This window comes from Adiantum capillus-veneris, chromosome 13, assembly GCF_014529385.1.
Source record: "Adiantum capillus-veneris isolate H3 chromosome 13, ASM1452938v2, whole genome shotgun sequence".
Taxonomy (NCBI): domain Eukaryota; kingdom Viridiplantae; phylum Streptophyta; class Polypodiopsida; order Polypodiales; family Pteridaceae; genus Adiantum; species Adiantum capillus-veneris.
Genome location: NC_140943.1, coordinates 10,368,348 through 10,391,971, shown reverse-complemented (window position 1 = coordinate 10,391,971; position 23,624 = coordinate 10,368,348). Strand labels below are relative to the sequence as shown.

General features: G+C 45.3%; 1 protein-coding gene across 10 annotated transcripts in view; it reads right to left on the bottom strand.

Moving 5' to 3' along the window:
- Positions 1-23,624, bottom strand: part of ATM (Serine/Threonine-kinase ATM-like protein) — a 289,283-nt gene that overhangs the window by 250,427 nt on the left and 15,232 nt on the right. For all 10 annotated transcript variants that reach the window (XM_086526409.1, XM_086526408.1, XM_086526410.1 and 7 more), the window contains exons 3-4: positions 473-616; positions 50-211 (exon numbers count right to left, since the gene is read on the bottom strand). In XM_086526409.1, coding sequence (XP_086382535.1) covers positions 50-211; positions 473-616 — 306 coding nt within the window. The remainder of the gene's footprint in view (positions 1-49; positions 212-472; positions 617-23,624) is intronic.

The window sequence follows — 23,624 nt, the reverse complement described above, 5'->3', positions numbered from 1 at the left end:
AAGAAAAATGGCATAGTGTGTTTGCGGTCTTAAAAACAAATATCCTTACTTGCATACACATGTCTGCTCATCTGAGCACAGTAATCAGAAACTGTCAACAGTTGGCGAATAATGTAGCTGTAATCAGTCACAAAACTCGGGGACTCCACTATCGCTTCCAGCAAATGGGAGAAGAGGCTTTTTAAGTCTTGTGAAGAAAAGAGAGAAGCACCTGAAAGGAGGAGAATTCCTCGAAACTATTAAAATCAAACTTGACCAAATGTCAGAAAGTCCCTCTTCAAAAGCCAAAATATGGTTTTTCATAGATAGGCATAGAAGTCAATTCAAAAAGCTGGTTACGTTGTCAGTTTTGGAAGCTAGCTTTGACCACATAACTGGATTAATTAATTAATAGATCAAGAAGTGAAGACAATAAGCTCCATTATTGCTTGAATGTGAATATTTTCATGGAGAAACAAAGTCATTATCTCACCACCATGAATGCGATCCTCAGCCTTTTGGATAATATTTCGTAGAGCCTTTGAGAAAATTGGTTTGGGAGCTCTCTTCTTGCTGGATGTGCATTCTACTTTGTTGCATTGACAAACTGCTCGCACAATACCTGGCCAGGTTGAAGCTACAAAAACAACACATGAATTTTCAAATTAGTCCTCAAGGACGCACAATCAGAAAATAGAGCCTTCTTAGCTTTATTTGATAGTAGAGAAATGCAATGCCAGATCTGAGGGGATGACTATCGTAGGTTAATGGAAAAATCCCTCAATTAAAAAGCAACTCACAGTTCAAAGCATATACATCCACACATGCATGTGTGTTGTACTTATATGTGTATGTATGTATCTCTTAGGCAATCATTACGGTTTGCTTTGGAAATCGGTGATATCACCTTACAGATGCATCAGCTTTCATATGAATGTTTTTAGCTACTCTCTACAGCTGAGTAGTTCTGGGCTTTTCCCCTTGTATATGATCCTTTCAGTGGGTTTTCCTCACTTTGAGGTTTCCCACTAGTAAATTAATCAAATCGATTTACAAAAAAAAAAATGTATCCCTACCTAAATGCATCCAAGAATAGCCCGGTATCGACTATAAAGGGAAGTGCTTGAAGTATAGAAACATGGCAGTCATTCACAAGATATTATAACCATCAGCTCCTTAATTCACAGAATTGAATAAATACTACTTCGTCCCCACTTGAGGTGCCCAATAGATAAATCTACGTGGTATAATGCATGCCCTAACACTACAGCTGCTTCTGTATAGATCATCCCTGATAGTAGGATACAAACCCTCTTGATCTTTGCTCCATTTTGGCCAATCAGTCTTCCTTGTTAGAGAGTGTGTCATCACCAAATGGTGGCACTTATGGTGCATTGCATGATTGTATTGACCTATGGGCCCCTGCATATGCATTATATCCCATAACAATCGAGGGTCCCACACACCTAGGAGACACATCTTCATGTGTTTTTTTTTTTTGCGGCTGCAGATTTGTAACAGACTTGGACACTCCAAGTCAAGATTCTACCGCGACATCACAACAATTCAGTTCAAAGCAGTTCACAATTGATTCGACACGGCCCGGTGGAGTTCCGTGCCTAGAGATATTGGCCCCAAAGACTGGCGCCCCTTTCGGTATTTCTTTTTGTATTAATCTGTTGCACAAAGTACACGGAGTGGCTGGGTCTCAGTCTCAGATTCTGCATCCAAATGCTCTGAGAAGTGAGAGGCCAAGCCACGCTTATACAGAGTTACAAGGGATGCCAAAAGCAAAGCCCCAAAAGCTTGTAAATCAAAAGCAAGACCTTCCGCAAAAAGCGCCGCATTTTCCGGTGATGTCCGTACGGTAGTGCCACGTCAGCATTTTGGTCATTTTCTGGGACTGTCCATGCCAGCCGGGGAGGGTGTGTGTACCGGGCAGCCATGTGTGTACAGGGCAGCCACGTCACCAGTTTGTGACAGATTGTCCCCTTCTCAGCCCCTTCAGGCTGCAATCTCTCAGAACTGCTGCTGGATATTCTCACTTGGCCTTTGAGCACCTTTGACTGTGGTTTTCCACCTGCTCATATACAAATTTTTCCAGCCAAGCAGAATCTTCTTTTTGACTGCTGCCAGATTAGCCCTTCATCAGCATGGACGTTTCAGTCTTCTGCTGTGATGTTTCTTGGGCAGATCTGCCCTTTGGGAGCACTTGATCAGCCCTCAAACTTTGTTGTGTTTTTCAGATATCTTGCATTCTTTTGATCTCCCCCTTCTGTCCCTTGAACCTTCACTTTTTCACTGGTGATACCTATTGCGTTTCCTCCCTCTAGTGCATCGCCATTGTAACAAGACGTGCAACACATGCCAATTGAAAGAACAGACTGGAACACACATTTAGCACTTCAAAGCAACTGAACAAAGAAAGAGAGAAATGAAATGAAATGAAATGAAATGTTATTGTTAGTCTTCAAAAGGCCCGAATGACCTATGAGACCAAACTGATACAAAAGTGGTGAATCTGTTACAATGTCTGGGTACCTTAGTACTAAAGTACTAAGGGTGAAAGGGTGAAGTGTGAAAATAAATGTGAAAAACTAAATACAAAGTATTAAATAAACTTCTTAGGAGCATTCTGGGTGTCTGGCTAGAATGCTTCTAATCCTTTGTTGTAGTCTCCTCCGGTGAAGTGTGCTTCTGCATCTTGGTCGTGGTCGTCTCGATTTCCTAAGCTCAATCGCTCTGTCAATTAGGGTGCCTTTGGTATGAATGTGGGTACTCTCTCTCTCTCTCTCTCTCTCTCTCTCTCTCTCTCTCTCTCTCTCTCTCTCTCTGGCTTTTCGATACTTTGGTCGCTTCAGTTATGCACTACGCGGTTCAGGTTTGGGGACCGTCTATTGACAGTGCTGGATGGACTAATATGGAGAGACCCCTGATATCTATGATTTCTAGGCTGATTAGAGCCAAGGCCTCAGTCCCACATGACATCATACGAGCGGAGCTGGCTGCCCCACCTATGGAGGTTGAGGCACTCACCAGATCAGTATCATTTGTACACAGCTTATGGGACACCACCAGGGACAGGTATGCCAGGCTTGCTCTCGAGTCATCCAAACAGCTGGCATTACAGGGAGATACATCATGTTGGTATGCACAGATGAGCTCATGGTTTCAGAGGCATGGTTTCAGCATGGACAGGCTGCCCCCTTTCCAGTATTCTCTTGATGCACCATCCTTGGCTCTTACACGGATGGAGACTACTAGACTCATTCGGCAGGATCTTATCCAGCTTGATAGCAAGAGGACATGGATAGAACCATTACGGGAGTTAGGTACGAAGAGGGCTTTCTATAGAGAACATCTTCTTCAACTCACGACAGACGGATTTGTCACACGGCCCAGTTACATGGACACACATCTATCTCATAGGTTACGATGTGCTATTGGCCAGATTCGCACATCTTCACACCAGCTTGGGATTGAGACAAGTAGATTCAGAGGCATACCAGCAGACAGTAGGATATGTCAGTTATGCCATGCAGAGCCAGAGACAGAGTTTCACTACATATGTCGCTGCACAGTCTACTATGAGATACGGGGACGCTTTCATTGTCTATTCAGAGATGGTTTTGACTCGTTAGACAGAGTCATGAGATATCAGGATCAAAGATGTCTCGGATTATTCCTACTTGAGATTCAGAGACATAGAGACGCTCTATTGAATGGGCAAAGACAGAGACAGTCCCAGAGACGCATCTCAGATTTCTTCAATCTGAGTACCACAGAGTCAGAGGGGACACCACCACCAGAGAGCTCGGGTCCCACCCAAACACACATCAACGGTACTCTCATTGATCGAGCTACAGAGTTAGGGAGATCGAGACGACCGCGACTGAGGAGGGGAGCCACGCAGCACCGGCGGAGATTGCGGCAGAGGATCCACAGGATTCTAGAACGACACCCAGAATGTCGATCGGGATAGGCTTCATGCTACTGCTATATTGTATCATGGTGACACTTATCCTCATTTTGTACCTTTATGGTGATTTATGGTGATACCATTGCTCAGCCTACCAGCCACCCATAGGAGTCGGTAGCACTCCTATCAGTTCTTTGTTTGTAGTTTTCTTGTTTGTACACAGACTTGGTACTAGACTCATCATTGTAATCAGTTGGTCTCATAGGTCATTTTGGCCTCTTGTAGACGTTAATATATCATTTCATTTCATTTCTCTCTCTCTCTCTCTCTCTCTCTCTCTCTCTCTCTCTCTCTCACACACACACACACACACACAGAGCCGTTTTTTGACCTAGTAGACAGCCGTTCACTCTTTTGACCATAACTTGCTCATCCAAACTCCGATTTAGGTGATCTATAGCCTCAATCGAAGAGCACGAAGCCCTCTACGCATTGATGTAAAGACAGAATTTTTCTGTGTAATGGAAGGCTTTGCTGTAACAGCATCTCAGAACTGAAAAAACTGTCAAAACTTTGCGTTTTTGTTGCCGACTTGAAGGCAATGTCAGACAAAACTCACAAGGGTGGAAAAGCCACACTCGCCATGGAGAATGATGCAAAATCTCCAAGGAATTTGGATGCTAATCCAACCACATCGTCTACAACAACGGAAGCAATGATCATGGCTTACTTGATCTCGTTACAAGAAACCGTCAACAAGCAAGGTGAAGAGTTGCGCGCACTTGCAATGGAAAATGGTACTTTAAGAGTTCTCGTTGTGGAGAATGAGCACCTCAAGAAGGTTCTTGAAATGCAAACAACGCGCTTCATGCATCTTGAGAATGAAGTTCAAGAATGTAAACGCTCTCTTGTGGACATGAATGTAGTGAAAGAGCGCTTGAGCAAAGTTGAGAGTGATCATGTATTGAAAGAGGAAACGATAGATACAATACGACATGATGTATGTGAGATGAGAAATGCATCCAAATCATGGGCTGATATATGTAAGGATAATGTGGTTTCTACATCTCCTATCACGCAAGCCGTTGTCCAAGCAAAGAATGTAGAGAATGTGGACACTCAAGAATTGCAAGAACGACAAAAACGCTCAAAGAACATCGTCATTCGTGGAATCAAGGAGGAAAGCATGGAAACACCCCAATCTCTTGCGGTTGCTATTGAAGAGTTTTTTGCTACACACTTTGGCATGTCAGGAATCATGGCTTATGGTGCACATCGAGTTGGAAAACAAGGAGTCCCTCGCTCGGGAGAAAGACCTATTGTATGTACCATGGCTGATGAGGTAAAGAGAAAGATCATCCTTGACAATGGTTGGATCTACCTCAAAGGAACGGGTTGTAATGTATATGAGGATCGCACTATTATGCAACAAAATGTACGTCGCAAAGCATACGAGGAAAGAAGCAAGAAGGTTAAGGTATCATCTCAAGAAGAAAAGGCACTTGAGGAGGATGCAAGTCCACCCAACAAATAGGGACACATGATCTATGAGACCAACTCACGCTTGCGAATAAGCTTTTGGAATTGTAACGGGTATCCATGGAATGCGGGAATTGGCATTGATGAGCTTACCAACGACTCCGATGTGATACTTCTTGTCGAAACATGGGAGCATGATGCGCAACGAATTCTTGGATTTGACAAATACGATGTACATTCTTTGATGTGGGCCAAAAATGCAAAGCAACGAAGAGGCCAAGGAGGCATAGCATGTATGACCAAAAAGGGTTTGAAAGATGTTTCCATTGTCAAAGAAGATAAGTATAAACGCTACTTATGGCTGAAAATCAGCCCACCAAATGGTCAAGTCATGTTTGTGGCCGGTTGCTACATTCCTCACTATGACTCCAACTTTTATGCTCGCTTGAATATGGATAGAGATCAGCCCTTTGTTGAACTAGAGGAAGACATTGCTTATTACAAGGATCAAGGTGAAGTCATTGTTTTTGGAGACATGAATGCTCGCACAAATATGTTACAACACGACACACAACAAGTCGACATGCCGCATGTATCAAGAAGAGTGGATGACTCATACATGTATAATCGAAGTTCTAATGATGCAAAAGAAGTGGATCACTATGGAAAGTCACTTCTACATATGTGCAATAGTACCGGAATGCTCATTGCAAATGGTGTATCTCTATGGCAAGGCACCAATGACTTTACATGTAGAAAGCACAATGGTGCTAGCGTGATTGACTATATGTTGTTCTCAGAAGCCACTCTAGAATGCATACAAAGCTTTACACTTGGTGAATGGAATCCGGAATCGGATCATAGAATGTTATGTATTGACCTCAAGTGTGGTAAACGGCCCGAGCATGTAGCCTCCAATCATGATGTGAATCATTTGTACTTACGTCTAGACTTCAAACGAGCACTTATATATGCTGATATGGTGGACCAAATGTTAAGCATTGATAGAGCATCAAGGGAGCCCAACATTAGAATGCAAGTGGAAAGTTTTCAAAGAAGTAATTTTCTCTTGTGCGAAGGAATGCTTTTCGGCGAAACACGTCTTGCAAAAGGTCTAAGAAGGGTAGCACCAAGAAGAAATGGTTTGACATGGAATGTAGTCAAGCCCGAAAACACTTGCTAAGATTGGATGCAATCAAAGACAAGGAAGTTTACTTGGAATGTTCACACACATACAAAGCACTTGTTCAAAAGAAGAGGAGAAGGTGGAAAGTCGAAAAACAACTTCTTTTAGCACAAGAGAAAGCACATGCATGTGGCAAGTTTTGGCAAAATCTAAAAGGCAAGCGCGTTGAGAGCTTTGGTGACTTGACTCTTGAGGATATGTATATGCATTGTAAGAACCTCTATGAGCAACCCAATGTTGATAAGATGGAGGGTTGTAGCTCCCTTCCATTTATGTCTCCCTTCTTTACCATTGAAGATGTATGCCGCGCGCTTGAGAAACTTGCTACTCGCAAGGCAGGTGACCTTCAAGGTGTCAAGGCTGAAATGATTAAATGGACAAGCAAGAAAACACGATATTGGATATGCGATATGTTTAACCTTGCACTTCAGTATGGCATGCCTCATGATTGGAGTGCAAATTGGATCAAACCTTTGCACAAAGGAGGAGATGTAAACAATGTGAACAACTATCGCACTATAATGGTTGGCTCTTTGATGGCAAAGTTATTTGGATGTATCATGGAGATGAAGATAAGTGAATGGGCTGAAAAGAATGGCAAACGTGCGCTTGGCCAAGCAGGTTTTCGAAAGCATCATAGCACTATTGATCACCTTGTCACTCTTCGAGTTCTTATGGAAGCGTCTCGATTGAAAGGAAAAAAGTTGTATTGTTGCTTTGTGGATTTCAAGAAAGCTTTTGACATGGTACCGCGAGGAAATCTTTGGAGACGTATGCAAAGCCTTCAAGTGCCGAGAGAATTTATGCATGCAGTCTTTCGCATCTACCAAAAAGTGATATGTCGATTACGTATGGGAGATGGAATTTCAGAATTTTTTGCAAGCACTATTGGTGTCAAACAAGGATGCCCACTTTCCCCAACCCTCTTTGGGCTACTCATTGATGAATTGGAATACATGGTTCTTGATTTTATGCAGCAAGAAGGCATAGAAGAGGTTAAGATTGGAAATGCGGTGATCATGCTTTTGCTTTATGCCGATGATGTAGTGCTCTTGGCACATACCTTAGAAGATGCACAAAAGCTTATGAGTGTCTTGGAACGCTTTTGCCTACATAGCGGGCTGATCGTGAATGGATCCAAAACCAAGGTTATGCTTGTAAAGACCCTCAATGACGAAAATCCATGCATTGTATACAACAATGAGAAACTTGAAGTGGTAGATCACTTCAAGTACCTTGGCCTTGAGGTTCCATCCAATCATAAATGGAAGGATTGTGCAATGCGTCGCTTGGAAGCCGGAAAGAGGGCTTATTATGCATTTGAGAACATGTGCAATGCAGGAGAGATCAAGTGTTGGGCTCTCAAAAAGTACCTCTTTGACACATTGGTGACACCGGTGCTTCTTTATGGAGTGGAGGTGTGGGGTGGAAGCATCGGGAAGTCTACTTGGAAAGAGTTTGAGAATGTCCAAAAGCGTTTTCTCACCAACTTTCTCCAAGTCAAGACACAAACACCCTACATGCTCTTACTTCTTGAGTCCGGATCGCTTCCCATTGAGGTCTTGGGCATGGAAAGGGTTGTGGAGTACATGCGTAAGACACAACGTAGCCCTTTGCATCGACTTCCTAGAATCGCATATGAAGCAAGTCAAAAGGTTCAAAAGACATGCAAGAGCAAAATACTAAGTTCGGGGTGGATGCTTGATATCAAGAAATGGTTTGGAAGATGGGATGCATGTCACTTGGTCAAGGATGCGTCGATCGACTCCCAAGTTAATGAGGCCTTCTTACAACGCCAATGTATCATGGCTTGGGAGAAATCTGGAGGTTCTCGCTTCAGCCATTACACCACACACGTTGCCCCAAACTACAAATCTCTCTTCTTCTCGGAACGAGGTAACCGAACCCATTCCTACATCCTTGAGCCCATCCCGTTGAGTGCGATCCGCACCATTGCCTCCATTCGTCTTAGCTCCCATTCTCTACGCTGCGAGACAGGACGTTGGGGCACTGGCGAGGAGTGTCATCGACTTTGCACCTTATGCCCTCGTCAAGTGCGAGAGAGTGAGTACCACACACTACTTGAGTGCTCAGCTTTTGACCACATTAGGTCCTCTTTTCCCCATATATTCAGCCATGAGCTCTCCCTACATACCTTCCTCTCCCAACCACGATGTGGACTCTCTATTGCGACGCTCATTTCATCCATTTTTGAGCATCGAGAGTCACTTATGAACTCCACTCACACCACGTGACATGTTCATTTGGTCCCATAGGTCATATTTGACCTCCCAGGACGATAATAGAACTCTCTCTCTCTCTCTCTCTCTCTCTCTCTCTCTCTCTCTCTCTCTCTCTCTCTCTCTCTCTCTCTCCGTGTCCTCAGTGCATAGGCATCTGTAGATCCCGTCCATGTATACACGGGAGGCGTCTGTAGATCCGTCTCCCGTGTGAATGTGTAACGAGTAGGGGCTGCTACCCGTGGCCGTGTGTTGTACACTGAACTGGAAAGAGATGGTCATCGACACCAGAGCATGATCTACTGCTACCCCGACCGGTCTGGGCCCAACTGTGAGATCTTGGATACTAGAGATGAGATTCGGTTGTGCCATGACATAGTCCACTGTGCTGACTCCATGCCTATGAGGGAAACATGTAAAACCTCCCGCAGGCAGGAAATCTTTGTAGGCCGTTCAAGATGGCCAATCCATGTGCAGTGCCCATGTCTATCAAGTGTCGCCCATACTCGGTATATTCCACAGTGTGATAGTCTGGACAGGCCCGTCTCCACAACATCTAGCTTTCTTAGCATCTCTTCTGAAGTATCATAAAACATTGCCCGGTGATGGGCAGTCCTAGCATGGAAGTCCCCTAAGATGATAATGTCACCATCCCTAGAGAACTCCCATATGTCATCATCCACAATAGAGAAAGGGGACTGTCCTCTGGGTGATGCATAAACTGATGTACTCGAGGGAAAGTAGCAAATAGCTAGGTAGAGATATCTGCCTGTCTCTGCTTTCAATCTCACCCACATGTACCTAGCCTGCTCATCCCTGCAGGCTATATGTATCAATGGCTGCAGATCCTCTCTAAATAACACTGCCACTCCCCCCGAGCCCCGCCCTCTGTGTTCTGAGCGTGTCTCTGTCTGTAAGCTGTCTCCCACCTATATCCACTGATGTGAGGCATGGATTGCCCAGGGGCTTGGTGTGTCTCAGAGTAAAAGATGATGTCTCTTCCAGTAAAGATATCCTCAAAAGCACCTACATCAAGACGCATAGATCCATTACAGTTCCAGGCAGCCACTTTGAGTGTGGTCCCATAAGTCTCGCACCGTCATGTGGAGCGTCGCTCTAGTATTACCACTTTTCCATCTCGGTAGAAGGCAATCTTGCCTTTTCCCCTTGCCGCTCTAATCTCCGGCATTACTTCCTGCATATGAGCGATCTGCGAGAGGGTGAGATCGTCCCTGAGAAAGATGTCAGTCTCTTTAAGAGTTGGTCTTTTCTTCAAGAAGGACGACTTCGCTTCCATGGAGGGAAAACGGAGGATGAGTGCTCTTTCTTTTCAGGTTTCTCCACTGCTTCCACTTTTCTTTATGTTGCCCACTCTCCATGCCCATGTGTGCGTCGGCTCATGAACCCCCATCAAGGCTGTGAGTTCTTTTACTTCTTCGTCCACATTGCCTTTGTCTTTAAGACCGCAAATTCTCACATGCAAAGCGCGCACCCGTCTCCTTTGCTCCTCCTCTAGTGTCTGATTAATGATAGTGGGTGTGGACGTGTGCGTTATCTCCTTGCCTTTTCCTTTCTTGGCCACCTTGATCCATTTCTCGGCTTCATCCGCCTTCTGTTGAGTTTTGGTAAGAACATCCACCCAAGAAGTCGTCATTTCTTTGTGTTGCTCTTCTCCCTCTTTGATGGCCCGTACTTGCTCCTTGATTGTGTTGATTTCTTCGATTACTGAGGGTTGCAATTCGCCCTCTTCCAGTGTGTTTCTTGATCGTGCTTCGGCGAGATCTTTCTTGAGCGACGCAATCTCTTCCTCTTGAGTCGTCACACGGTCTTCCAACGTACTTATCTTGCTCTCTTGGATCAGCATGCGTCCTTCGAGCATGTTTATTGTGCCCAAAAAATTGCGGTTCATCTTGGTAATAATCTCCGTCATTTCCTCTTTGCACTTTTGAATGGCATTCTCTAGGGGGTCGGCTTTATCATTCAACTTCCTCATGCTTGATCACCGTACGCCAAGGAGACACTAAACGTGCGTGTGTACCCACACTATCAGCGGGCGCGGTAGCTGGGCGAGGGGGAGAGCGTGGGGCGGTATGGCAGGGGAGGGGGAGCGATAGAGTGCAGACGGGAGGGAGAGAGAGAGGGGGAAGAAAGGGGGGGGGGGGAGGGAGTATCAAAAAGAAAAGAGGGAATGCAACGCCAATTGGATGCTTTGCATACGTTTGCCCACGAAAGTGGTTTGTCTATCAACCTTGGTAAAACCAAGGTTATGGTGTTTAATACCACCCCACAGTGGATCAGGAGATCAACACCTACATTCACATACGTCCAGGAGATTGTGGAGTACACAGACGCTTACACTTACCTTGAAGTGGTTTTTAGCGGACCCACATTCTCACTCAGAAAAGCAGCAGAGACCAGACTGACTAGAGCCCACGCAGCATTGGGTAGATTGGAGAGGATGTGTTCGCAGGTCCAGTTTCAGGAACCCCGGACGAAGCTCTGGCTCTTTGACACCTTGGTGGCCTCAGCATTGCTCTATGGGACTGAGATATGGGGACCTTCATTGGATCACCACGGGAGGCCGGGTCGCACAGACGGATGGGGGAACATGGAGAAACCTCTTGTGTCTATGATCTCGCGGCTCATTAGAGCCAAGGCATCAGTACCACGGGCCATTATCCGAGCAGAGCTAGCGGCCCCCCCACTAGTGGTGGAGGCGCTCACCAGATCAATCTCCTTCATAAACCGCACATGGGAACTTCCCAGAGACAGATATGCTCGCATAGCACTTGAGTCCTCTCGACAGTTAGCCATACAAGGAGATACAACATGCTGGTATGGGGAGATGACATCATGGTTTCAGGTGCATGGATTCAGCATAGACAGGCTGCCACCATTCCAGTACTCACTGGTCGCACCATCTCTCATTCTTACACAGTCAGAGATCACCAAGCTCATCCGCCAAGACCTAACCCAGCTAGACACTAGGAGGACATGGATACAACCAGCACAAGAACTAGGCACGAAGATGGCTTTCTACAGAGACCACCTTCTCCAGCTTACGAAAGATGGTTTTGTGACGAGACCCAGATAGATGGATACCCACTTGTCTCATGGGATACGATGTGCTATTGGCCAATTACGCACATGGTCTCACCAGCTGCGGATTGAAACTGGGAGATACAGCGGAGTACCAGCAGAGGCCAGGACATGCCCCTTGTGTGACATGGAACCTGAGACAGAGCTGCATTATACATGCTGCTGTCCCGTCTACTACGAGATACGAGGCCGCTTCCATTGCTTGTTCAGACAGGGTCTTGGACCACTCTCAAGAGTAATGGGATACGAAGATCAAAGATGCATGGGTTTGTTCTTGCTCGAGCTGCGCAAACACAGAGAGCCTGATGAATGGCGAGGCTAACCAGTCTCAAAGACGGATTACAGACTTCTTCAGAGCAGACACGGGACAACCGCAGGAGCCACTCCCACAGCAGAGCTTCCCCTCGTCTCACGCCAGAGGCACACTGATCGACCGAGCGATTGAACTGGGGAAATCCAGGCGCCCACGACTGCGAAGGACTACACAGCATCGACGGAGGCTACGTCAAAAGATTCAGAGCACGCTGGCCAAGCATGCACGACGTCTGGTCAGACTACTAACCATGGAGGAAATTGATGAGATTCGCCAACGATCGATGCTAGATCTTTTCTGATTCAGCTATCCCAACTAGCCGCCCATTTTTGCTTAGTTTTCGGCTTAGCTCACATCGACCAATCTAGAATCCCATAATATATATCTTTGTTTTGTACTGTTGTTAGGTTATTTTGTTACTCTGACTTTGTATCAGATCCACCACCTTGTAACTTTCTAGTCTCATAGGTCACTATGGCCTTTTGAAGACGTTAATATAACATTTCATTTCTCTCTCTCTCTCTCTCTCTCTCTCTCTCTCTCTCTCTCTCTCTCTCTCTCTCTCTCTCTCTCTCTCTCTCTCTCTCTCTCTCACACACACACACACACACACACACAACTACAAGACAAGTAGAGTTTCTATCGCTCCCTCTGATTGTTTCTGGCTTGATCAAATACACGCAGGCCAAGGATTATATAGCTACATTGGCGCCATATGCCCTTGTTCCTCATTGGATGAAGGCTTTCATGAATGACATGAGCAAGCAGCCAATTTTCCTCGAAAGTTAGGGAGATGGCCCCTTTCGATATTTCTTTATATTGCATTATATCTTCCGCGGGTAAAATGCCAAAGAGAGCATGTTACATGTCACAAACTTGCACACCCCAAGTCTAGAATCTATCGCGACACGAGAGAGATTCACTGAAAACACTTCAAAACTTTAATTCACTGTTCAAATATTGAGTTGACACAGCCCGCCGGCGTAGTTCCGTGCCTAGAGGTATTGGCCCCAAAACATGGCTCATCAAAATTGCAACTGTCGAACTATCTCATCACAAGTTAAAATTGATCCATCTGCTAATTCCACATCATATAAGTGAGATGTCTTCTGAGTTGGTAAGCCAAGCTGTCGAACTATTTGAGTGCTGACGAAATTATTCGAGCATCCACTGTCCACCAAAATATTGATGGATCGACCATTGAAATTTCTAAGAAGGCTCAAAACTTGCTTTGAAAGAGGCTCCAAAACTGAAGAATTGCACTGAGCATGCTTCATAAGAATAGTCGTATCTTTTGAGACATGAATTGTATTGACCATAGATTTTCCTTTATCTTGAGCAGAAGTTGGTTGTTCAGGTGTCGATGATGTTTCCGCGTTGGAATTTCTTTTCAAATTAGACGAATTTGGTTTCTTTGGACATTGATACCATCTATGGTCACCACCGCAAATTGTACATAAATCATATTTCTTTGAAGTCGAAGAAGCATTTGACGAAGAGCCTTGCTGAGTATTGGAACGCCGATCTTGAAAAAAATCACGTCCTTTACCACAATCAAGTGGAGGAACATTTGAAGAAGATTTGCTTTGAGATTGTCGATCTTGAGAATAGAACCTTGAAGTTGAATAAGGCTCTGTTGCTTGTTGTCTGAATTGAGATTGTTGCTGCTGACTTTGGCTATAGCTTTCTCTGTGATCGCGCTATGAAAAGCAAGTGATGTTTGAAGATCTGGCACCAGAAAGAAAATTCCTTGTAGGGCGCCGATTGTCGCCAAGATGCTCCACATAGGCAATTGCAACATCCAAGGTAGTAGGGTTGTATTTGTACACATCGTCCTTCAAGGTTGGTTCAAGCCCATCAATGAAACTGTGTAGTTTATCAAAGGGGCTAAGATTCTCTATCTCCAGATTTGAAACTCTGTGATGTACGCGGCCAAGGAACCTATCTGGCTCAGGCAACGAAGAGAGGACCGGGCATAAAAATCCACATTGGCATGTTCGAACGCCTTGCGAATAGCACGCCGGAATTTATCCCAAGAAGGTGTGTATTCACCATCAGCAATCCACCGTTGCCACCAAAGAAATGCTGTGTCCTTGAGCAGAGAACTAGCAAGTGCAACTTTTTTACTCTCGACCAAATCTGTGTTTGATAAGTAAACCTCCATTTTGAACAGCCACTGGTCTAGCACGCGCTTGTCGCGGCGACCATTATAAGGCTCGGGCAGTTTAACATCAAGCTTCTTCTTCTGTGCAGCATCAAAAATTTTATAAAGTAATTAAAGTTCGCAATTGTCTTCCTCATCAGTTGGATCTAGTTCGTTTGGTTCGTCCACTGAAGCTTCGGAAGAAGGTGTGGAAGAAGCAGCATTAGTCGTCCGAGAAGTCGTAGGACAACTCCGAGAAGTGTTTTGCATCTGCATCTCATCCAAACGACTGTGAAGTGATGCGAGGCTTGTGGAAAGTGTGGCCATCAGCTCCTTGATAAGAGTGAGGGCATCGTCGAATTGGCCTTCTCCATCTTGAGATGTTGACATGGTTACGTCTCAAAGAGAACTTGAACAGGTGCACGAGCAGGTTCTGGGACGAGTCCGGGCTCTGGAGTCGAGTAATCTGGAAATATGATGACTTTGGGTTCAGTCTCTTTTTCTCCACAGCATGACACACAGGATTTGCATGATTGTGAGAAGCATGATGATGATTTGATTGACAATGATTTGCATGATCAACATGTGATTTCTCACAAGGATGATGTGTTAGTGGATGCTTTTTCTAGCGAAGCTAACCTCGTTGTAGATTCGAGCAGTCACGAAGTTTTGATCTTGGTTCTCGAGCCTAGATCCAAAGAACCCTCACAGGAAGTATTATGTGTTCGCGTGATTGATACGCACGCATTGTTCGAGTGTTTCATTCATGATCGTTTCCTTTATTTTTGTCAGCATCGTTATGTGATCCCTTTTACTAGGCATGACATTGTATGTTGAGCACGTTTCTCTCATGGATGAACACGAATGTATGCGGATTGTTCATGAAAAACTGCAAAGTTTGTATGTAAGGAAGTCACATTTCATGTCTCTTCCTTGGCATGACACAGTTTCCGAACGAGCACATGATAGTATGAGCACCAAGCATGGGCATTTCCATTGTGATTTGCCACAGTTGATTGATTTTGATCAAACAGAAAAGATTCGAGCGCATTGTTTGCATGTGTTTGATGAACGGGTTGTCACTCCGTCTCTATGTTCATCTACATTGCATACACGGTCTTTAGAGAAGACAATATTTTTTTCCTTCGCTTTACATGGAATGGGTATGTTCATGGTTTTGTGTTGGAGATGGTTTCAGGAATTTTCAGCCATGGAGATTCTTGAAGACGGAAGCAACAGGACTCTAGACGAAATTGAAGCAAGAGAGGAGATTTAGAAGACTTTGTGTCGCTTTCAACGCGACCCAAAGAAGCAAGCGTTGCAGACCTTTATGAAGTTCAAGTACCGCTCGACCCACACAGCAGAGTGGGCCGACGAAGAGTCCCTTCCAGGATTCCGGATGATGTTGGCGATCTCCCTCGACGCCATACAGTTCGGTACCAGTACCTCACTTTGAAAAGGAGGGGATGTCACGTGACACATTCTCAACCCTATGTGTCCGTGGACAAGCTACACCATAGCAGGGTTCCCGTCAGTTCAGTCAGTTTAGATTAGCAATGATCTGGCACTTTTCTGAGTCTATTCGTATACCGTGCATGCCCAGTCACTTAGCATAGATGCATATCCTCTGGTTGCACACAACATGATCATCAGTATTCCCTTCAGGATCCATCAGATTCAGTCATGGGAATTTTCCAATGCATTTAGCCTATATTTTCTATTTTTTGGTCATTTTCACTTACTATTTTTAAGTGACTTTCCAACAAAAGTAGGTAGGGCAATTTTGCTAAGTTAATATATAAGCAAACCCAAGTTAGCACTTTCTGGCAGAAGAGGCAACGGGAGCTTCCCGCTCAACAGGCAACTTCTCAGCAGTACCCCCCTCAGCAGTAGACCCTCGCCATCCACTCCTTTCCTTTGGCGTTTCCTCCCAGCAAGCCATCGCCTACAAGTCCTCTTGCCTGGCGTTTTCCAGCCTGAGCAGATACATCCCAGCCAACGTTTTTCAGCCTTGACAAAAACGAAAAGGCATCACTTGCAGATTCAGACGTGGTAGTACGGAATCCCGCAATTTGTGATGACTATGCTAATGTGGCAACAATATGGACCTCCACGTATTGCACTGACATACCACGTGGCATGCTGTACGGATTTCCGCGATTTTCATTGGTTGCTTTTGGGCCAGTTGCTTTTGAGTTAGCAGGTTTTTATGTAACTACTTTTGATTTTGAAGGCGAAGGACCTCTAAATTAGAACCCAATGCCACTCTTTTGATTCAGTGTGCTCACGAGCAACTAAGCAGAGAGGCCCCGTGGGAGTTGTAACTTTGCTCAAGCATTAATATAAAAATAAATACCAAAAGGGGCGCCAGATTTTGGGGCCAATACCTCTAAGCACGGAACTACGCCGGGCCGTGTCGACTCTGTTTTAAAAGTGTGATAAAATTGTGAAGTATTTTAGTGATTCTCTTGTGTGCAGTGCCCGATTTCCGGCTTGGGGTGTCCAAGTTTGTAACAATATCTGTTCACGTTTTGTTGTTCCCATAAAGTCATGTTACCCCAAGTCATTCGGACTTCTTTACTATCCATACCAATTCACTCTAGTGCATCTATTACATCTGCATCTCACCTACCCACCCATGATTCTAGCGCTCCATCTATTGTATGCACCACTATCCCTACACCTATCACATCCATGATTGTAGCCCTGCATCTATTGTATGCACCACTACCCCCTACACTTGTCACGAGGAACATTGTTCCACATTCTGCATTTACAGCCACTGTTCCATTTGTAGCACCTACCGCTTGTATAGCACACACCACTTCATCTACCACAACTACGATTCACCCTCATTACCCACCTCCACTTCACACACGTTATCCACATCCACCTCTATCACTCACTTCGGCTCCTTTCTCTGTAAGACACACATCAATGTCTCATCCATCATCTCTCTCTCTCTCTCTCTCTCTCTCTCTCTCTCTCTCTCTCTCTCTCTCATCCCTGCCCAGCTGGCAGGGACGTGGATCCCATTGTTGTTGTAAGGTGCGACGAAAGTGAATGTTGAACTTTGCTCAAGATGAGTGCTCCGAGCTGTGCTCAAGGTTCCTTTTACTTATGGAAGGAAGAGCCTTCCGTTCTTAATGAGAGAGTGCAATGGACACAAACAAAGTGAATGGACACTGTGAATGCAAGTGCATGAGAGTGAGAGATAGAGAGAGAAAAGAACACGACACCGGAATGTTGTCAAACCCTCCTCTGAAGGCCCCACTCTCTATGGCGAGAGCGGTCTACTTATGATTGCACAAATCTCTACAATGCTTGGACTTGCCGATGAGGACGACGACGAGACAAGCTGAAATCTGAGAATGCTAAGGGCTGAAATCTGCAAATCTTTATCTGCTAAATTCTCACTATATGTCGATGACGATGTCGATGGCAACGATGCGACGACGACGCGCTGAATCTGCAAACTGCACTGGATCTGACCGTGCGGCAAGGATCTGTTGCGGGAAGGTGAGATCTGCGAGGTTCGGGACTTGTTTTACAATGTCTAAGTGCTAAAAATTGAAAATGTTAGTGCTTGTGTTGGTTCCGCCGCGGTAGATCTGCAAAACGCTGAAATGCCTGGCAGATACAGATACGCTAGGGCTGAAAATCTGACTTGCAGTGGGAATCTGCTAACGCTAGGGCTGATCTGCTGTCGCTGTGCAAATCTGCTAACGCTAGGAGTCTTCTGCTTCTTACTGTCGCCAAGTTGTTGCCAATGCAAAAACGCTGGCTGATCTGGTCCAAAAACGCCAGCCTTCTGCTGTGATGCAAAAAAGCTAGGCCTCTTGGGGGGTTCTGCTGAGAAGTTGCCTATTGAGCGTGTGCTCCTGCTGCCTCTTCTGCCAGAAAGTGATAGCGCTAGGTTTGCTTATATACAAACTTAGCAAAATTGCCCTACCTACTTTTCAACAAAAGTCGCTTAAAAATAATAAGTGAAAAATGTTAAAAATAGGGAAAATAGATCTATGCACTGTAAAAATACTCCTGATGGGTTCTGATGGTCATGCTGTGTGCAACCAGAGGATATGCATCTAATCTAAGTGTCTGGACATGCACGGTCTACGAACAGACTCACAAAAGTGTAAGATCACTTCCTAATCTAGACTGACTTGACTGAACTGAACCCTTGTCATGCTGTAGCTTGTCCACGGACACATAGGGTTGGATGTGTCATGTGACATCCCCTCCTTTTCAAAGTGAGGTACTGGTACCGAACTGTATAGCATCGAGGGAGATCGCCAACAACATCCGGAATCCTCGAAGGGACTCTTCGTTGGCCCACTCTGAGGTTGTGGGTCGTGCGATACTTGAACTTCATAAAGGTCTGCAACGCTTGCTTCTTTGGGCCGCGCCAAAAGCGACAAAATCTTTTGTGGCTCCTTCGATGCTTCAACTTCGTCTAGAGTCATGCTTCTTCCTTCTTCAAGAATTTCCATGGCTAAAAATTCTTGAAACAACTTGCAACACAAAAACATGAACATACCTATTCCATGTAAGGTGGCTGGAAAAACTATAGTCTTCCTAAAAGACTCTGCATGCAATGTAGATGAACAAATAGACGGAGTGCCAAACCGTTCACCACACACACGCAAACAATGAGATCGAATCTTGTCTTGCTGATCTAAATCAATCAACTGTGGCAATTCACAACGGAAATGCCCATGCTTGGTGCTCATACTTTCTTGTGCTCTCTCTACAACTGTGTCATGCCAAGGAAGAGACATGGAATGTGACTTCCTTGAATGCATACTTTTCAGCTTTTCATGAATAATCCGCATACATCCGTGCTCATTCATGAGTGAAAGGTGCTCAACGTACAATATGTCATGCCTAGGAAAAGGGATCACATAAAGACGTTGACTAAAATACAGGAAATCATCACGAATGAAACACTCGAACAATGCGTGCTGACTAATCAATCGAACACATAGTACTTCATATGAGGGTTCTTTTGACCTAGGCTCGAGAGCCAAGATTGGTTCTTCCTGAGGGGGTTCTTTGGACCTTGACTCGAGAGCCAAGATCGGTTCTTCGTGATTGATTGAATCTGCAATGAGGTTAGCTTCCCTAGAGAAAGTATCAACTAACACATCATCCTTGTGAACAATCACATCATCTTCATGCAAATCATCATGCTTGTGAGAAATCACATCTTGATCATCATGCAAATCATCATGCTTGTCATTATCGTTCTGTAAGGTGCAACGAAATGAATGTTGTATTTTCTCAAGATTAGTGATCTTTATTGCTCAAGGTTCCTTTTAGTTCTTAGGGAAAGAGAGAGCTTTCCGTCTTATGGAGAGTGCTATGATCACGAACAAAGTGAGTGGATATTGTGCGTGCAAGTGAATGAGACTGAGAGAAGGAGAGAAAAGAGATACGACACCCGAGAGGTTGTAAAACCCTCCTCCGAAGGCCCCACTCTCGTCGGCGAGAGTGGTCTACTTTGTTTGCACAAAGGTGTACAATGCGTATGCAATGGACTGATGCAATTGGACTATGCCGATGACGATGACGGCAGCGACTGAGGCTGAAATCTGTGAACTTCTTGGTGGCTGAAAATGACTGTCTCTTGATGGGTTCATGGCTGAAAAATGACTGTTTTGTCGGGGTCGAGAGGATGATGAAAAACGTTGGACTTTCTGCTCTTTCTGCTGCGTTTTTGGAGATGAATGCTTGGCTGAAAAACGCTGTGACAACAGAGGTTTCTTTGCTGAAAATGGCAGTTTTTCAAGTGCTTAATAACTCCTTACCCAGCCTCGGTAGTCTGCTGCAATTTGCTTGATGAAATCGCTGAATTGGCTGAGATTTGCCTGGCGTTAGTAGTGGCCAAAAACGCTGATGTGACCAATGGGAAAAACGCTAGCTTTCACTGCTTGCCGGCGATATCTACATGGGAGGAAAACGCTAGGGCAGCCAAAAGAGTGGGCGATCCCAAGATGAGGATGATGTGGGGGAATGGGCCTCACCAAGTTGCTTGGAGAGGGTCTTGCTGAGAGAAGGAGGGAAACACCTGTTGCTTGGTAGCCTGCTGTGCTCCTTGGCTCATCTGCCAATTTGTGCTAACTTGGGTTTGCTTATATATTAACTTACCCAATTTGCCCTACTGAGTACCCAACAAAAGTCACTTAATAAATAAGTGAAAAATGTCAAAAATAGGGAAAGATGGGATAAAGTCATATGAAAAATCCCCAAACTAACTCTCATGGAATCTGATGGAAATGCTTATGCTTATGCTTATGCAACCAGAGGATATGCATCTACTCTAAGTGACTGGGCATGCACGGTGTACGAATAGACTCACAAAAGTGCGACATCACTTCTAATCTAACTTGATTGGACTTGACGGAAACCCTGTTATGGTGTAGCTTGTCCACGGACACATAGAGTTGAGATGTGTCACGTGACATCCCCTCTTTTTTAAAGTGAGATACTGATACCGAGCTACATGGCTTCCTTGTAGTCTGGCAACAACTATGGATAATCCTTGAAAAACTCTTCGTCTACCCACACCGCTTCATGGGTTCCTCGATCTTTGAACTTCAAAAAATACTGTCGTACTTGTTTCTTCGAGCCATGGCGAAACTGATGCAACAAGACTTGCTCCGGCTCCATGACTTCTGCTTCATCGATGATCTCCGGTTCTTCTTCTTCCGAAACGTCCTTTGGAGGTGTTCCCTAAAACACTTTCAACCAAGAAACATGGAAAACGTTGTGCATTGACCATGAGTTAGGCAACTTTAATTTCATTGAAACCTCATTAATCTTTTTGATGACTGGAAATGGACCATATATACGAAAAGATAACTTAGGACATTTCTTTCCAACTTGCTTAAGACACTGTTTCATAATCCGTAGATACACCCAATCTCCTTCCTTGATCGAGACCTCCTGACGATGCTTGTTAGCCTGCCAAGAATAAGATTCCTGAGCCTTGCTTAGCCGAAGCTTCACACTCTCAGAAATCTCATCCAATGACTGACTCTCAACATTGGCATCAGGCATTTGACTGACCGATCGAGTCAGCAGCTGGAATCGGCGGCCAAAAGCTGCCTCATACGGAGTTCGACCAATAGCAGAAGAGAAGGAATCATTGAGAATAGCTTGAACCAATGGGAGATAGAGCTCCCATTGAGACTGCTGATCATGAACATAAGACTTCAACACATCAAAAGCCAACTGATTATAAATTTCCGTTTGACCATCTCACTGTGGATGAAAAGCGGATGAAAAATTTAACTTTGTGCCAAAATTTTCAAAAAGTGCACGCCAAAAGTTGGACATAAACTTAACATCCCTATCTGAAACAATGGACTTTGGCAAACCACAGAGGGGGTACCAGTGCTTTATGAACAATCGTGCAACATCTTGTGCAGTAACTGTGGCCTTACAAGGAATCAACATGCAGAATTTGCTGAAACGATCAACAATAGTTAAACATTGAGTGTTCCTTGAATGCTGACTTGGTGGTAAGTTCGTCACAAAATCCATAGAGATATCCTGAAAAGCAGAGTAACAGGGAACGGGCGGAACGGACCCCTCCCGTTCCCGGAACACGTTCCCAGCCAACTTGGGTCCCCGAAACGGAAACGGCAACGGAACGGCGTTCCGTTCCTGGGTGTAACCGGAACGGCTGGGCGGAACGGGCAGGGAACGGACGAACCGGGACGTGAACGCGTGAGCGGAACGGAACGGGAACGGCAAATTTCAAATTTTGAAAAAAATGACCGTTTTTTTAAAAAAACAGGGGGCGTTTAGGGACTGTTTTTGAACGTTTGAGGGAGGGGTAGACTCTAACTCCTATATAATGCCTCAAGGGCAAGGTTGAGAGCTCATAGCCTCATCCTTCCCTCAAGGCTCAAGCTCTCTACGTCGGCTCTAGCCTCTTCCAAGTTCCTCAAGCCTCAAGGCTCAACCTTCAAGGCTTCAAGCTCTCTCTCCTTCTCCCTTGGGCCTCAAGGCTTTAAGCCTCAAGGCTCAAGTGAAAGCTCACTCTCCCTCTCTCCATCTCTCCCTTTTCCTCTCTCTCTCACGGCTCGCCATCTCTCCATAATACATATCTCCCTAATCTCTCTCTCCCTATCACTCCATCTCTCCCTCTCCCTCTCCCTATCTCTCCCGAGTCCCTCTCCCTTTCTCTCTCAAGCTCCCTCCCTCTCTCGAGTCTCACATGGCGCAAGCTTCCGCATCAAGTGAACGTGTGCCCTTGGGTGCGAAGAAGAAGAAGGAGGAAGTATCATGGTGGGACGAAGTGCATTCCCGAGTGTTGGGAAAGTCCGGTGGTGCCCGGGCATGGAAGTGCAAACTATGCGGCTTCGAGAGGCAATCCGGCACAACCAAAGTCCGCGCTCACCTCCTTAAGCTAGAGGGACAACAAGTGGCAATATGCAAGGAGGTCAACGAGCATTTGTTGAAGGTCTTTCAAGCCAAGGATGCCGCCATCAAAGCCAACAAGGAAGAGAAGGATGCGGCCAAGCCAAAGCGCCCCGCAATCGACCCCAACGATTTGCTCTTTCCCTCTTCTACACCTTCTTCATCCATCGGTGGTAATAGTAATGCGGCGACGGCGGAGACGGGGGCGACATCATTTCGATCGCCATTCTCAACCCCTAATACTACGCCGGTCTCCACTCCCAAGCCGCACCAACGCACTCTACATGCCACTTGGGATCCGAAAAGGAAGGAGGATGTGGATGCAAGTGTTGCACGCTTCTTCTATCATGACCACATTCCCTTCATAAAGGCTCGGTAAGACATTCCTCCATTTTTGGATTTAGATATATTGACCAGTTTATTAATTTAACTTTGAATCCTAATACCTATGTGTTACCTCTTATGTGTAGGTCGGAGTACTTCAAGACTATGTGCACAAGGATAGGAGAGTATGGGGCACGATATGTGCCACCCTCTTCCGAGGCCCTCCGCACTACTCTACTCGATAGAGAGAAGGCCGTTGTGGAGACGGCAACCCTTAACATGAAGAGGCAATGGACCAAGTATGGAGTGACCCTCATTGCGGATGGATGGAGCGACACCAGGAGGAGATCCATTCATGGCATTGTTGCCTATTCCAAAGGGGAAATGTATTTTGCCCACTCCCATGATGCTACAGAAACAGGAAAATCAGCCGATGTCCTTGCAGGAGAGTGGGCCTCCGCCATAGAGACCATTGGGTCCGAACTTGTGATAGGGCTAGTCACTGATGGGGAGGC